The following is a 15,151-nucleotide window of genomic DNA, read 5'->3' on the forward strand; positions in this document are numbered from 1 at the left end:
AAATGGGTAGTCAATTGCAATTTATTTGTAATGTGTTAGACTTAATCTGGCATATGGGTTAATTTTACCCAGCATAATATGTAGTTAAATCAACCCATAATTGTAATTAATTTGACCCAGCATTTGGGTACACTATATAACTAATATGTAGTTAAATCAACCCATAATTGTAATTAATTTGACCCAGCATTTGGGTACACTATATAACTAATATGTAGTTAAATCAACCCATAATTGTAATTAGTTTGAACCCAGCATTTGGTTAGAATATTTAACTCATCTGTTGGGTTAAATATGACCAACCCATCTTGCTGGGTCAAAATAACTACTGCTGGTCTGGTGCAATATTGATCCAGCGGTTGGGTTACAAAACAACCCAAGTTGGGTTATTTTTAACCCATCATTTTTAAGAGTGTATAGTGATCCCCAAGGAGTTGTGCCATAGCAGATGACTGGGAGGTCGCGACTTCAGTGTTTGCGCTCCCCTCGCCCGTGTCAGACAACGCAGCCTCGACTCCCCCAGCCTGTTGGATAGCCGCCCTATCGGTCCCCACCGCCTCTCCCAGTTCAACCAGTTTCACATTAGCAGCCAGTCTCTGTGTTGGTGTAAGAAAGCCCAGGTGTTTGTGACGAGGGTCCAGCATTGATGAGATCATGGGGCGAATGACACAAACTCACCAGCCTCAATCTGTATAAATACATGATGGGGAATCAATAATCAGAAAACGTTGTATTTTTTTGTTGTTTATTTTATTCATAAAATAAATATTAAAATTAATATTTTTGTGGAGTAAGAGTAACAGTTTTATTCTTCGCGGGGCTTATTGCTTAAATCTAAATAGGTAACGAACTAACGAATAAATGTGTTATAATAACGTTATATTTTTTGTTTATTTTATTAATAAAATAAATATTAAAATAAATATTTTTATGGAGTAACAGTTTTATTCTTCGAGGGGCTTATTGCTTAAATCTAAATAGGTAATGAATAAACGAATACATGTGTTATAATAACATTATATTTTTTGTTTATTTTATGAATAAAATAAATATTAAAATAAATATTTTTATGGAGTAACAGTTTCATTCTTCGAGGGGCTTATTGCTTAAATCTAAAAAGGTAACACGCAGATAACAGGAAAGTATCCATGTAATTATGTATATGTAAACTAAGATAAAAAGTTTAGCTTACATTCATTCGTTGGATGAGAGAGGAACACACTTTTGTCTTGAATTCGATGAGTCTGGGCCCGTCTCCTTCACTGCGCATGAGGTGGATATTGATGAGGCCGAATGTGACGGGATAAGTGTTCGAGATGGAGACGTCTTTCTCTGCAGACATAACCGTGGTGGCACATTTAAGTGCTGACAGCACGGGCTGTGTGTCCTCCATCAGCTGCCAGTACTCATCCTTCAACTCCAGGATCCTGGCATCTTGAAGCTTGGTCACGGTCCGGTCCGACAGCACAGCAACAACAGCCCACCGCTGCTCCACCAGCCGATCAAACATCTCGCACACGGATTTCCACCGTGTTTTACTGGGTAAGTCGGTGAGTTGCGAGGCCCATTTGCTCCTGTTTCTTTTGCAGCGCTTTGGTTGCTGTAGTGCTGTGATTAAAGTGGCTAACGAGTTTACTAGCCGCTGATATTACCCGATAAAGATACAGTGCAAATCCGTCATTTATGGCCAACTGGAGGGTGTGTGCAAAGCAGGCACCGGAAATCCAGGGCACTCTGGTGGGACTGTTGGCAGCTACAATATCGGCCGCGTTGTCATGAACGCATGCAATAACTCGGCCTTCAAGTCCCCACTGCCCTACAGCTCCATTCATTTTCTCAGCGAGGTGGTCAGCAGGCTTTCTGTGGGCAGGACCGCTGAGTTCATTTGCCAGTCATCACTGATGTAGTGGCAGGTTATGGTGATGTAGCTCTCAGCTGTTAAAGCGGTCCAGCAGTCTGTAGTTAGAGCAACTCTCTCAGCTTTGCTCAATTCTTTTAACAGCTGCTGCTTTCGTTCTTCGTAGTGAGTTTCTACCAGTCTAGTGATGGTACGTTGTGATGGAATTTGATATGCTGGTTCCAATAAATGTATCAGTTCTCGAAAACCATTGCCCTCAACAATACTTAAGGGCAGAATATCCATCTCAATGAACTTGCAGATCCCTTGGGTAATTTTCTCTGCTCGTTGTGCATCACAGCTCCGAGTCCGTGCTAACGCCGACTTGATGCTAGGTTGAGACTGAGAGCAGGATGCACCGCCACCGACCAGGGACGGATGCACTTTATTTAAGTGGTACATCATCTGAGTCGTGGCCGTGTTGTACTTACATTGCATCGCAATGTTTGCAGTGAACTATTTCGCTTTTTAAATCAAATGGTCCCACGCCACACTTCGCCGTGACCTCTTCATGATTATTTTGAAATCTAAACGGAAGATCACAGATAACCGAGTATGGTTGCCCCCGGGGGGTAAAATGTTTAATTGCTGCCACACAGTGAAATTCATTTAATTGCTTCAAGACTCACACTACGCAACGCAACCTGCATTAGATCAAAAAAATGCATAAGATTAATCGATAACAAATTAACGTGATCGACGAAATTCTTAACGATCAATTATCGATCGTCGATTAATCATGCCCATCCCTACTGTTTACATGTCTTCGATAATTGCGTGAGGACTTTTTCTTAAATAGTTAGCCTAACCCATGATTATTGTTTGCTGGTATTGAGAATTGTAAAATTTCACTGGTCTCTCAAATTTTGCTATTTAGTGCAAATAGTTTTTAGATGCTATTTAGTGCAAATCGTGCAGCTCAGTGTATTGTAGGTTGACTTTAAGCTTGACGTCGACTAGTCGCTGGTCATGGCCTATAGGGGGCGCAACAGGAGTTCCATCTCGTTTCCATCAGTTAAAGTGACAAATACATATTCCAAGAGTGATCCACAAGATATGTTTGATTACTCCATCTGGATGCTCAAAACAGGGAGAATGCACGTTTTACACAGCTTTATTTCTATGCAAGTTATTCACCGTTCTATACTAATGTGCTGCTGCATTGTAACGCGCGCACACACACACAGTAGCTCACACATCACGCGCAGAACACACAGAAACATTCAGTACTAGTGCAGAAATGTGTTGTGTAATTTATCAATAATATAGCTTAAACATTTCTAGCATATATTTCTTAGTGACTATTAAAACCCACATCTTCACTATTATAGTCAACTTGACTTTCATCACATAAATGTAGACTTGAATACATAATTCATAGTAAATACATAATAAAAGTTCAGCTCCTAGTGTATTGTAGTAAATTATATAACAGTATGTAATAATAACAACATATTCAGTATAGGCTATTTGATTACAGTATATTTATTAAAATCATAAATGGATGCTGGATGTTACTTGTCCCTGTTCCTAAAGCCCTCCTCTACACCCAATACACACTTGCACTGTGTTTTTTGATGATTATGGTTAATATGCTGTTAAATCAGTACATTTTATTGAAGTTCGGCTATGGCATGTAGGGGATCACACCTTAGTAAAGCTTCTGATGTGAAGCAATAACTTGTTTTTAATAATTTATTGCTTGTTCAAGTAAATGCATCAATATATAAATCGGGAATGTTTAGTCTACATGTCTTTTAAGTTGCTCATACTTCAATATTTAAGTTGATTCGATGGGAAGACCACATGTGGTGAACTTGATAAAACCAGTTTTACTCGCTGAAAGAAAGAGTTTCCACTTATTAGGGTAACAGTGATTAAGTAAGAGTCTTACCGTTATCAGTTCTTGTCCTTCATTGAAGTTTGAGCAAGAATTACTGTGTTTTTTTCACTGATGTTAGAGTTTAACTTAAAGACTGTGGTCTTGTCCCTGTAAACAAGCAGCGACTGCCAATGTTAGCTTGTTAGCTCTATGAACGCAATAGGCATTTCAAACACTGGCTAGCCCATAACCATCAAAATGTTATCATTAAAGTATTAAAGTAGTAACAATTTACTTTTAGAAAGCTCAGATGAGTTTTCCACAGCATATTACGGACATGACTTATATTACTACAGTAGTATTTGTGTAATGTTGCTTTGGTCATAAATGTTCCTACATTAACTGGAACATTATATATATTTTAAAGTGCTTTCAGTCATTTTGACAGCAAATATTGTATTTTCCTGCATTCCAGTAAACAATGCTGATAGAGTATAGAAGTGAAACAGGAGATAAAATTACACTTTAAAGCACTCGTGTGAAAACCAACCGGGAAAGAGACGTGAATGAGGATTTGGGGGGAAAACAAGATTCTTAGTGCATTTCAGTGATCAGACCACAAAAGCACAGTTTCTGGGTCTTTTTCATACAATTCACAGCTCATTCAATCCACACTGACGGATCAGAATTATGTGCATTAATATATTATATAGTTATTTGCAGCCTTATCATTTGAAATTATTTGCTTCAGTCGATTCCCAAATCCAGAAATGCCCGCTATATTTTACTGTTTTTTTGCTTAAATTTTCTCAAAACTCTACATACAAAACCACAACACACACAAGATGCAAAACGTCACACATCTCTTGCAAAAGCAAACACTTCATTCAAAACTCTTCTAAAAATTTTGTTTTTGTATAGTAACTCTACACACAAACATATACACCACATGCCTAACTACACACAGATGTGAAACATGTAAAACACTACTCTCTCGTCTTCTGCTTGTTCAATGTGCAGTTCCAGGAGTTTGTCACACACACACACACACACACACACACACACACATATGTGTACAAATACACTGTATACAGTATGTGTGCACAAATTATGAATGTTAGAGTTATTGATATGAATCAACACTGGTGACTTGAGCTGAATAATGACAGTATAGGCTTGCTACTATTGTGAAGCTGCTGTGAATCAGTCTGTGTTGTATAAAGCGCTACAGAAATTCAACTGACTTCACTTGTTTGCATATTCATTGATTTCTAAGTGATCAAATGAGGTAGGCTATATATACCTAAGTGAACGCATTATGTGTAAGTGTCATCAATGAGTGTGGCATTTAAATATCAGTGTTTCACAAACGAAACACAAGAGCTGTTAGTTTTGAATGATGTGTGTAATGTAGAGAACTGTATTATGTACAGTACCAGTCAAAAGTTTGGAAACATTACTATTTTTAATGTTTTTGAAAGAAGTCTCTTATTGCTCATCAAACCTGCAGTTAAAAAAAAAAAAAAAAAAACTGTAATATTATGAAATATTATTACAATTTAAAATAATGGTTCTCTTTTTTAATATACTTTAAAATGTAATTTATTTTTGTGATGCAAAGCTGAATTTTCATCAGCAAGTACTCCAGTCTTTGGTGTCTTATGATCCTTCAGAAATCATTCTAATATGCTGATTTATGATCAATGTTGGAAACAGTTGTGCTGCTTAATATTTTTTATATAACCTGAGATACTTTTTTCAGGATTATTTGATGAATAAAAAGTTAAAAAGAACTGTATTTATTTAGAATAGAAATCTTTTGTAACAATATACACTACCGTTCAAAAGTTTGGGAACAATCACTATTTTTTTTAAGAAATTAGTACTTTAATTCAACAAGGATGCGTTAAATTGATAAAAGGTGATGGTAACGATTTATATTGTTAGAAATGTTTTTATTTTGAATAAATGCTGTTTTTATGAATAAATGCTGTTAACGTTTTACTCATCAATGAATCCTGAAAAAAGTATTCCAAAAAAATATATTAAACAGCACAACTGTTTCCATCATTGATAATAACTGAGTATCAAATCATCATATTAGAATGATTTCTGAAGGATCATAAGACACCAAAGACTGGAGTACTTGCTGATGAAAATTCAGCTTTGCATCACACAAATAAATTACATTTTAAAATATATTAAAAAAGAGAACCATTATTTTAAATTGTAATAAAATTTCATAATATTACTGTTTTTTTTTTTTTAACTGCAGGCTCGATGAGCATAAGAGACTTCTTTCAAAAACATTAAAAATAGTAATGTTTCCAAACTTTTGACTGGTACTGTATGTACTATTATGTAAGATACCAGCCTCTGTGGCTCTACATGGAGAAAGTGGTAACAGTATTACATGAGCTTCATAACCCAATCTCATGACAGCCTTCAATCACACCGAGTTTTTCTGACAGCCATTACCAAAGAAATGAACGAGTAAACTTAACACTGTTACACAAATATCTGCAACTTCATTATAGAAGAGCTTTCTTTCTGTTTTTTTTTTGCTGTTTGAAATTCATATATCATTCCAAAAATGCATAAATATAAGCCCATTGAAACCTTTACATTGATATTAATATTAAAAAACCGTCCTCTTGTGTTTTGGCTCTGCAGAGAAGCAGCACTTTCATGAAAACCCAATGACGCAGCAGTGATTTAAGAGTTACCCTCAAATCTCTATCCCAAGCACCGCCAAATTAGCAGACAGTCTCACTTTTAGCAGAGTTGTATAACTAAATATATAAGGCACTCCTTTTGTTCAAATGTATCAATACAATATATCAAACAACAACAAAAAGCAATGTACAGTAGCGATATTTAGCGGGATAAACACGGCGTTGGCAACCCGAGCGGCGAGATGATCACGTGCCCCCTGTTCCTTTTCTCATCGCTCTTCCCGATGAGCCAATCGCCTTTCACGACGAGGCGTTTGATGTGAACATTTTATACGGGCTCTAGGGAAGATTTTAACTGGTATGTTAGGATTTAGTCTTTGCTTAACGATGTATACGCTGAAATGACTATAATGTCTGCGATAAACACAACAGGAATGCGGCCCATGGAGACACGAAGACCAAAGTTTTAAGTGTTTTACACACTCCAACAGCTTTAAATGTAGTGAAATGTCCTGTTTACCTGTTCTTGTATGCAACCCTGCCGTCACGAAGCCAAATAAAACTGCGAATGACAGAAATGTTCCGAGATGAGCCATGATATGCTGGTGGACGCCTGTGGGAAAGCAGGATTAATGAATAAACAGCGCTAAATTCAGCAGTGGGCGTTTGTTTACTAACGGACAGAACCGTTATTCCCAACACTGTCCTAAACGCTCAGTTTACAATTGGAATAAACGTTACATCAATAAACAGTGGTTAGCTTTAACCTCAAAATGCGATTTTCATTTAGCTTTTATTTATAATATTAGATAATTCCTCACCCGCTCAGCTGGTGACGCAGATAAACGTATATCAGTTACTGTCCGCGTGACCTCTGACCTTTGCTGTCCTGTCCACTGAGATTATACTTATATCAGACCGACATCAGAACATCATCTACTGTTGTTTTGCACAAGCGAGACCACTCCTGCGTTTGTGTGTGTAACCACACGAGGGTGCAAATGCACTAGCAATGGTCGTTTTCCGTCAGAGTCGCTTGAATATAATAAATGAAAAGTTCATTTTCATCTATAATTTGGTGCTTTCATCTTTCATCGGTTTCACCGTCAGCGCAATTTTAATCTGAGATTTACAGACCGACATTTAAACCATTATGACCAAAAAGGGAAGACAAGACAAAGAATAGAAATGTAAGAAATATAAATTTTATAAAGTTATAAAAATGTTAACCTGACAGAGGAGCATGGGTCAGAAACCTATTTGAAGCAGCCTTCAACTCAATTATAATCACTCATTACATATCCATTGATTCCAATCCACCCCTTCAGTCCCCCGTTTTAGACCAATGTGGGGTCCGATACCACCACATCTGGTCCTTCCATAAAGGCTGCTTCAAATAGGTTTCTGACCCATGCTCCTCTGTCAGGTTAACATTTTTATAAAACATACAATATCTTTTTTTCCTTCAAGGACTTAACATGAACATAATAGCACATAGTATACTACTGATCTCCAGAACCTTTGGACATAGCTGTCTTTACATGTCTTACACAGCTGTTATTCATCTTGGCGAATTTGGTATTATGATTATCATCCAACTGATACAAAACAAGTACATATGTAGGCCTATTCTCTGGAAGCCGGGCTAAATAAGCAAGCACTGTTGCTGTATTCATGGGCTAGACCCACAGTCACTACTCAGATCCTAAATACAGACATTGTCTATAATCATAAATACCAGGATACATGCACTTGTTTTTATAAAACTATAATTTCCAAACTTTTATAATAAACTGAGAAAGATAGTTTATCCATTATTTTCACTACCCCCATTATAGACCCTTTAGGTTCAAAACACAATGGCTGTCAAACTGAAAATAAACAACAACAACAACAAATAATAATAATAATTAAGACCCGTAATAATCCATCCAAGCGCTTTTAGTCTCTACTGAAATCATCCTTCAGTTTACAGTCACATAGCATATACCATTTTATCTGAAACTCACTTTTCATATCATTTCAACTTAATTTGACTGAACAGGCGTCCTTAAATAGTTCCATACATTCTATCAGAAATTTTATTTTCATAACAAACATTTTTCTATTATATTTTTTCTCATCTTTCCCTACATGCCAGTTCCTTATGGAGATTATGGAGGACCAGGTGTGCCACTTAAAAATAAAATGAAGAATCATTTTTTCAATTAAATAGTTTATTCTACATCCTTTTCCTTTCTTTACGCTCTGCCTCATCTAACCAGTACATTATTGTTTGCTTACATCCACACACACACACACACACACACACACACACACACACACACACACACACACACACACACACGTCTCACACAACAACCTTTTTGTTTTTCACTCCCCTCTTCCACCGTTAGGGAAATCATGGTATTTTATTAATTCTTCAATACCCTTGTTTTCATAAAATTTTAACTTTATTTTTCATTATAACTACTTCTCACAATGGTTAGTGTGAAGATCCAAAAAATATTATCAGTATTGTCTCAGTCCCACTTATCTTTACTGTTTTTCACAAACCCAAATATTACTCGAATCTCAACCCTTAAGACAGCCATATAGCTGCTTTCTGCTTTAACCTTTATTACCTAGATTGTAGTTTTGTTAGACATCTAATGCCATAAATCCATTTAATGGATTGAGAAATAAAACTTTTTTAGAAGTTATATCCACTCCTCCTTTGTTCGCCCACCGGCCTTTCATAAAAATGAGGGAGCTCTCTCTGGATAATTTGGATAGCCAATATGTCACTTTGTCTCAAGTCTATAATTTTTACGTTTACCATTATGATCCCACCTATGTGTCTTATTTAAATGTAGACCCTCAGTTGAATTTAGACAAGAGTTTTTACCCCATAATGGACGGCAATCTTCAACTTCACAATTCCAATTTACATAAATACTTCAGAGTAATTCAGGTAAACATCATAACTGGCTAAATTAACCATAATTACCAATGGCAGACAGAGCTGGAAAACCAATCCATTTAAGCTCGTCCCATTTTCTGTGTCGTCTTTTCATCAGATTCATCAGAATTATCAGCCGTTTCACTTAACCCATCTGTAATGATAAAACACTCAACCTCGTGGTAACCGCTCTTCCCCATAACTGGGGAATCATAATCTGTGACCGTTTTCTTCAACAGACTCAGTTGTTTTCTGGAGCTTAAGGAAGGTGCGTTGAAGAGTCACCAGAGCCATCAGGTTGCGTAATAGTGTTAACACAGGGAGACAGGTTAATAACAGCAGTATTTAATCACTTAAAGGTACAATATGTAAGAATTTTGCATTAAAATATCCCATAATCTCAAGGCCAGTGTTATATATTTTGTTAAGTTGATTACTTACAATATCCCAAATGTTTCCAACTATTTTTAAATCGTGAGAAAATTGCGATTTTAACCAAGGAAACGGGGCGTTAGAGCAGGGGGGAGCTGGGAGTCGCCAGTCAATTGCGTCATATCCGCGTTACCCTCGGTTTCCGCTCGTACTGCGTGGAGTCCTGGACAAATGCGGAAGTTGTAGTTGTAGCGTCTATCAAGCAACACACGTTAGCTTGTTTCTTGCAGTCGTTATGGAACACAATTATTCTTTACTGATTGCAGCTGGATCTGTCGACAAAGCATGCTTAATTTTATATTTTCCAAATGTAGCATTCGGTAATAGTTATGTTTATGTAAGGGAAGTATTATTGCTTTAGATTTGTGTTTAGTTCATTGACATTGTTTATCACGTCTGGTGTTTATGGCCATGTAAATAAATATAGCATGTGTTATGCATAAAGATTAATCAGTATTTTGGCAAATTATGTGGGTATGTTCGAATGTACTTTTACAACAATTGTTTAGAACACGTAAAACTGCGGCGCGTTATCACAACAATGAATTCGACATACAGTAACATCTATGATAACTAATATAGTATTAAACCTTACTTTTCTTGCGGTTAATTCATTTTAATGAAATAAAAGTGTGATGAGGTTCAAGAGTCAGGAAGGAAGAAGACAGGGGTCGGCGTGACTGGGACTCGTACTTTATAGACTCTTATGGCCATAGTGATGTTCTCCCGACTTCGCTGTTTAAGCAGGTTTTTGATAGTATTGGCCCCTGTGTTGTAGAAATGATCAATACTTCTCTTTTAACTGGTGTGGTTCCTGACTTTTTTAAACATGCTATTGTTGAACCTGTTCTTAAAAAGCCCAGTTTAGACCCATTGCAACCCATGAATTATAGGCCTATATCTAAACTCCCTTTTATGGCTAAGATTCTAGAGAAAGTGGTAGCAGAGCAGCTTACTACTTTCTTAGAGATAAATGATATTTTTGACAAATATCAGTCAGGTTTTCGTAAAAAACATTCTACGGAAACTGCACTGGTGAAGGTTTCAAGTGATATTTTGATGTCAGCTGATTCTGGGAAGCATACAGTGTTAGTTTTACTGGACCTTACATCTGCCTTTGACACTATTGATCACAATATTATGCTTAACAAACTTCAGTATCTATTAGGGATATCTGGATCAGTTTTAAAATGGTTTTCATCTTACCTTACCGGTAGAAGTTTTAGTGTTTTTATTAATCAGATCATGTCAGATACTGCAGGTTTGTCGAGTGGTGTTCCTCAGGGTTCTGTCCTGGGACCGATTCTTTTCCTTCTGTATATACTTCCTCTAGGACAGATAATCAGCCAGTTTCAGGATGTCTCTTATCACTTGTATGCAGATGACATTCAGTTATACTGTTCTTTTAAGCCTACTGAGTTATATAGACTGTCATCTTTAATCAACTGCTTGAGTAAGATCAAGCAGTGGCTAAATGATAACTTTTTAAGACTGAACTCAGCCAAGACTGAAACTTTAATCATCGCCCCTGAGCAGAGCATCCCTCAGATAAAACAACATATCGGTGCCTTAGGTTCGTCTGTTCAGCCGAGTCTCAGGAGCTTAGGTGTTGTTTTTGACGCGGCCATGTCTCTGGAGAAACACTCGAAGCAACTTATTCAAAACTGTTTCTTTCAATTAAGGAACATTTCTAAGATTAGAGCCTTGGTGTCAAAGGCCGAGTTGGAGATGATCATTCATGCTTTTATTTCGTCTCGTTTAGACTATTGTAACAGTCTTTTTACTTGCCTTAATAAGAAGGATCTTTGTCGTCTCCAGACTGTCCAAAATTCTGCTGCTAGGCTTTTAACCCACACGCGTAAAAGGGCACATATTACTCCTATTTTAGCTTCACTTCATTGGCTACCAGTGAAATTTAGAATGCACTTTAAAATTTTGGTTCTAACTTTTAGAGCCCTACAAGGACAGGCGCCCCCATACATCTCCGACCTGATACAGCTGCGTACGTCCTCACGTAGTCTGAGATCAACAGGCCAGAGATTTTTAGTTGCCCCCCTTACACATTTTAAAACCAGAGGGGACCGTTCGTTTCAAGTTGTGGCACCTCGGTTGTGGAACGCTTTGCCTCCTTCCATACGCTGCTTGGATTGTGTGGAAAATTTTAAAACCCAGTTGAAAACTCTTCTTTTTAAAGAGGCTTTTAACTAGACTGTAGGGTGGTTAGGCTGGTCTTATGTGTACTTCTGTTTATTTTGATTATGTGCTGTAATGTATTTATTTATAAGTGTTGTGTATTCTTCCTTTTGTTGTGAAGCACTTTGTGATTTTTATCTGTGAAATGTGCTATACAAATAAATTTTACTTACTTACTTACTTACTTACTTTATTAAAATAAAGCAAAACAAACAAAAGTCGTGCACAACGCGCATTCACCGTGGCAACCACGACGGCACAAAACAGTTAAAAAATGAGAGCTCGGATCCACCGGTTTTCTTTCTCTGCGTCCAATTTTCTCTTCAGTCTCTCTCTCGTTCCAGCGCGCGGTTCATAAGAGTCTCTCCACGCGGATCACAGCAATAAGACACGTGTTCGTCATTTGCACTTGACCTACTTGCGTCCCGCTCGTCTTTTCTCTCTCCCATTACAGACCGCGCTGAACCACGCCCCCCTCGCCACAAAAAGCATGTCATTATAAAAATAGAACTTAGCCTCATCCATGAGCATGATTTTTCGATTCCCGTCTGACTGATTTACATCCACGGTGGAGTTGAAAACGACAGTTCCCATCATTCCACGCTCCTTCACATCGTCATCAAGCTACGCCGCTGTTGTTGTCTGGAATGTAGCGCCATCTAGCGGCCAAAAATTCTTGCATATTGTACCTTTAAATCTTTTAAACATCTTCAAATCAGCAAAATCGCAATACTGAGATTATACTCAGTGAATGTAGTAATTACACTAGTCAAAAACATCACTTTTAAGACTTCTTTAAAGTCATTCAGTTTTACTTTTAAAACATTTACAAATTTCGCTTTAAGTGTATGAAATCTGAACTGCCTGCCTTAACATCTCCATGGTTTTTCAGTTTTTCAGTTTTTCAACTGAAACACTGTGCTTTACTATAAATAGCTTATTATCACTTATGACACCGGCTCAGATAACAGCTTTTAGCTGACATTGAATGAGAGAGACTCTGAGGCATTCAGGACTGGTACACTGCACTCATAAACGTGTAACATCAAACTTTATCTACCATCTTTTAACTCTAGCTCAACTTAAGGCATCTTTGCCAGAAATTACATGCATTTTCAAATAAACATAATTTTATATATTTTTGCAACTCAACATTTGTTGGAGTCATTCATTTTATATTCTGTATTTATCAATTCACTAATACAAATTAATATTATAAAAAAAATATTATTAAGGATTCACTTTAAGACTTCACTCTTTTGACGTTTTTTTTTTTTTTTTTTTAATCTCTTGTTCTTTCTCAGATGGAAACTTTAATATCGTCATATTACAGTTTTTTACAATCACTTTGCTACTATTTTCAGAACCTTGATCTCATTTTTCAAAACTCTAGACACAAAACTCAAAACGGTTATCACTTGTAACACAGACTGTCTAATGTTCAAAACATTGCATTGTGCATTCACATCTTTAAAGAAATCTTGCACTTGCACAATCATTGGTTCAAAAAACAAATTTACTGTGAAATACCATTGAAACATAACTATAGATCACCCACACACAAGCAACCGATAGTTTCACTGTATCATTGTTCGTACAATCATTAAATATTGTAGAACAAAATAGGTGATACAGGTTTCATTATGGCACTACATGTACAGTAAACACATCTCTGTAAAAGCACTGCAGGTAGTAATAGAGAGAATACTCAGACACAGTGGAATCTTTGAACAAAGTTTGTAATATATTGATTCAAAACACTACAGTACAATCACAACATAGGTTTATTTGAATCAAAGCAAAAATAATTAGCTATGAAATAGAAAAGACTGTAAAACATCAAATGCAGTGTTCCTCAACTTGCTTGCTTGTACTGTAAGAAACAAAAGAGTGATTATCTATACAGTGCAGTGCTGTCAATACTGTAAATAGTCTGAAAAGGTGGTACAGTATTTGGGACCATAGACTGATGAAGCATTATGATAAAATACAGTTTTTTTTATTCGCTTTGGTACTATTATCGCAAGTATGTGGTAAAACCTCACAACTGTTAGTACAAAACTCAAAGCAGATCATCAAAAAGTCTTTTTTCAAACATGTAATCACATGTTCAATTGACTAAGTACAACGCACAAAATTACACATTCACTTTTTCACCTCACCTAATCAGTGTGTCATCAAAGAAACACCTTTCATATGAAGTAATTGTAGTTCACAATGCAATGCTCACAATACTTTTGATATGCTTCTCATTTGATTTGCGTAAATACATTTGACCAACACTTAATCCAACTGATCTTAATGGTTAATCACAGAACCATTTGGTAAACCCATAGATTTTCATTTCAGCAATATACGGTATATGGATTTTGAGAACTACAGAAATAAAATGGTTGTTTGTACAAACATATAAATTACGTGTAACCACACATGATGAATTATCGTTATTGCTAATTGATTTCACATAGTGGTAACCACAATTGGTCACCATATATAAAAGTGTGGGTGCAAACACTGGCAATTTCTTTCAACATGGAGCAGGATAGACAGCAAGGAAGAGGAAGAGCTCGTGGACAAGGGATCCGTCAGAGAGGTGGGCATGGGCACCAACAGAGAGGTCAGAGAGGTGGGCATGAGCACCAACAGAGAGGTGGCCATGGGGCCCTTCAAAGGGTTGGTCATCAGAGAGAGGGAGGCAGAACTGTTGTCTCTAATGAAGTCCGGGCCAACATTGTTGATCATGTAGTGAACCGAGGCCTTACTATGGCAGAGGCTGCCAGATTAGTTGATCCAAATCTAAAAAGATCAACTGTCAATTCTATCATCCGAACTTTTCGCCAAGAAAACCGGTAAGTGTGGAGGATGTAAACTATTACATTTACAGTAAATTGTAATGCATGTAAATTCATCAGACATGTTACAGTATTCGTACAGTATGATCTATTGACAGTATACTCTGTTCTATGCTTAGAATTGACAGAAAACCCCACAGTGGTGGCCGTGGCCGTGTGCTGACCGACCAGCAAGAGTGGGCAGTGGTGGAAATGGTGAGGGCCAGGAATGATATACGGCTGTCAGAAATAAAGCAGGCAATTGAGGAAAACAATGACACCTTTGCCAATGTGGCATCCATCAGCCTACCAACTGTAGGCCGTCTTTTAAAGAGGCACCAGGTATCAATGAAACACATT

At 37.0% G+C, this 15,151-nt stretch overlaps 1 protein-coding gene across 4 annotated transcripts in view; it reads right to left on the minus strand.

The window, feature by feature from the left end:
• The window catches only part of proza (protein Z, vitamin K-dependent plasma glycoprotein a), a 53,201-nt gene extending 45,802 nt beyond the window's left edge, over positions 1 to 7,399 (minus strand). Inside the window, exons 1-2 of one of the 4 annotated variants that reach the window (XR_013818704.1) lie at positions 7,216 to 7,399; positions 6,915 to 7,007 (exon numbers count right to left, since the gene is read on the minus strand). Coding sequence is in view for 2 of the 4 variants with exons in the window: in XM_079846474.1 (XP_079702600.1) it covers positions 6,915 to 6,990 (76 nt within the window). In the remaining 2 variants the exon portion in view is untranslated. The remainder of the gene's footprint in view (positions 1 to 6,914; positions 7,008 to 7,215) is intronic. The other 3 variants (XR_013818705.1, XM_079846474.1, XM_079846475.1) reach the window with 3 other exon arrangements.
• Positions 7,400 to 15,151: the final 7,752 nt, after the last annotated feature.

This window comes from Squalius cephalus (genome assembly GCF_949319135.1).
Source record: "Squalius cephalus genome assembly, chromosome: 1".
NCBI lineage: Eukaryota > Metazoa > Chordata > Actinopteri > Cypriniformes > Leuciscidae > Squalius > Squalius cephalus.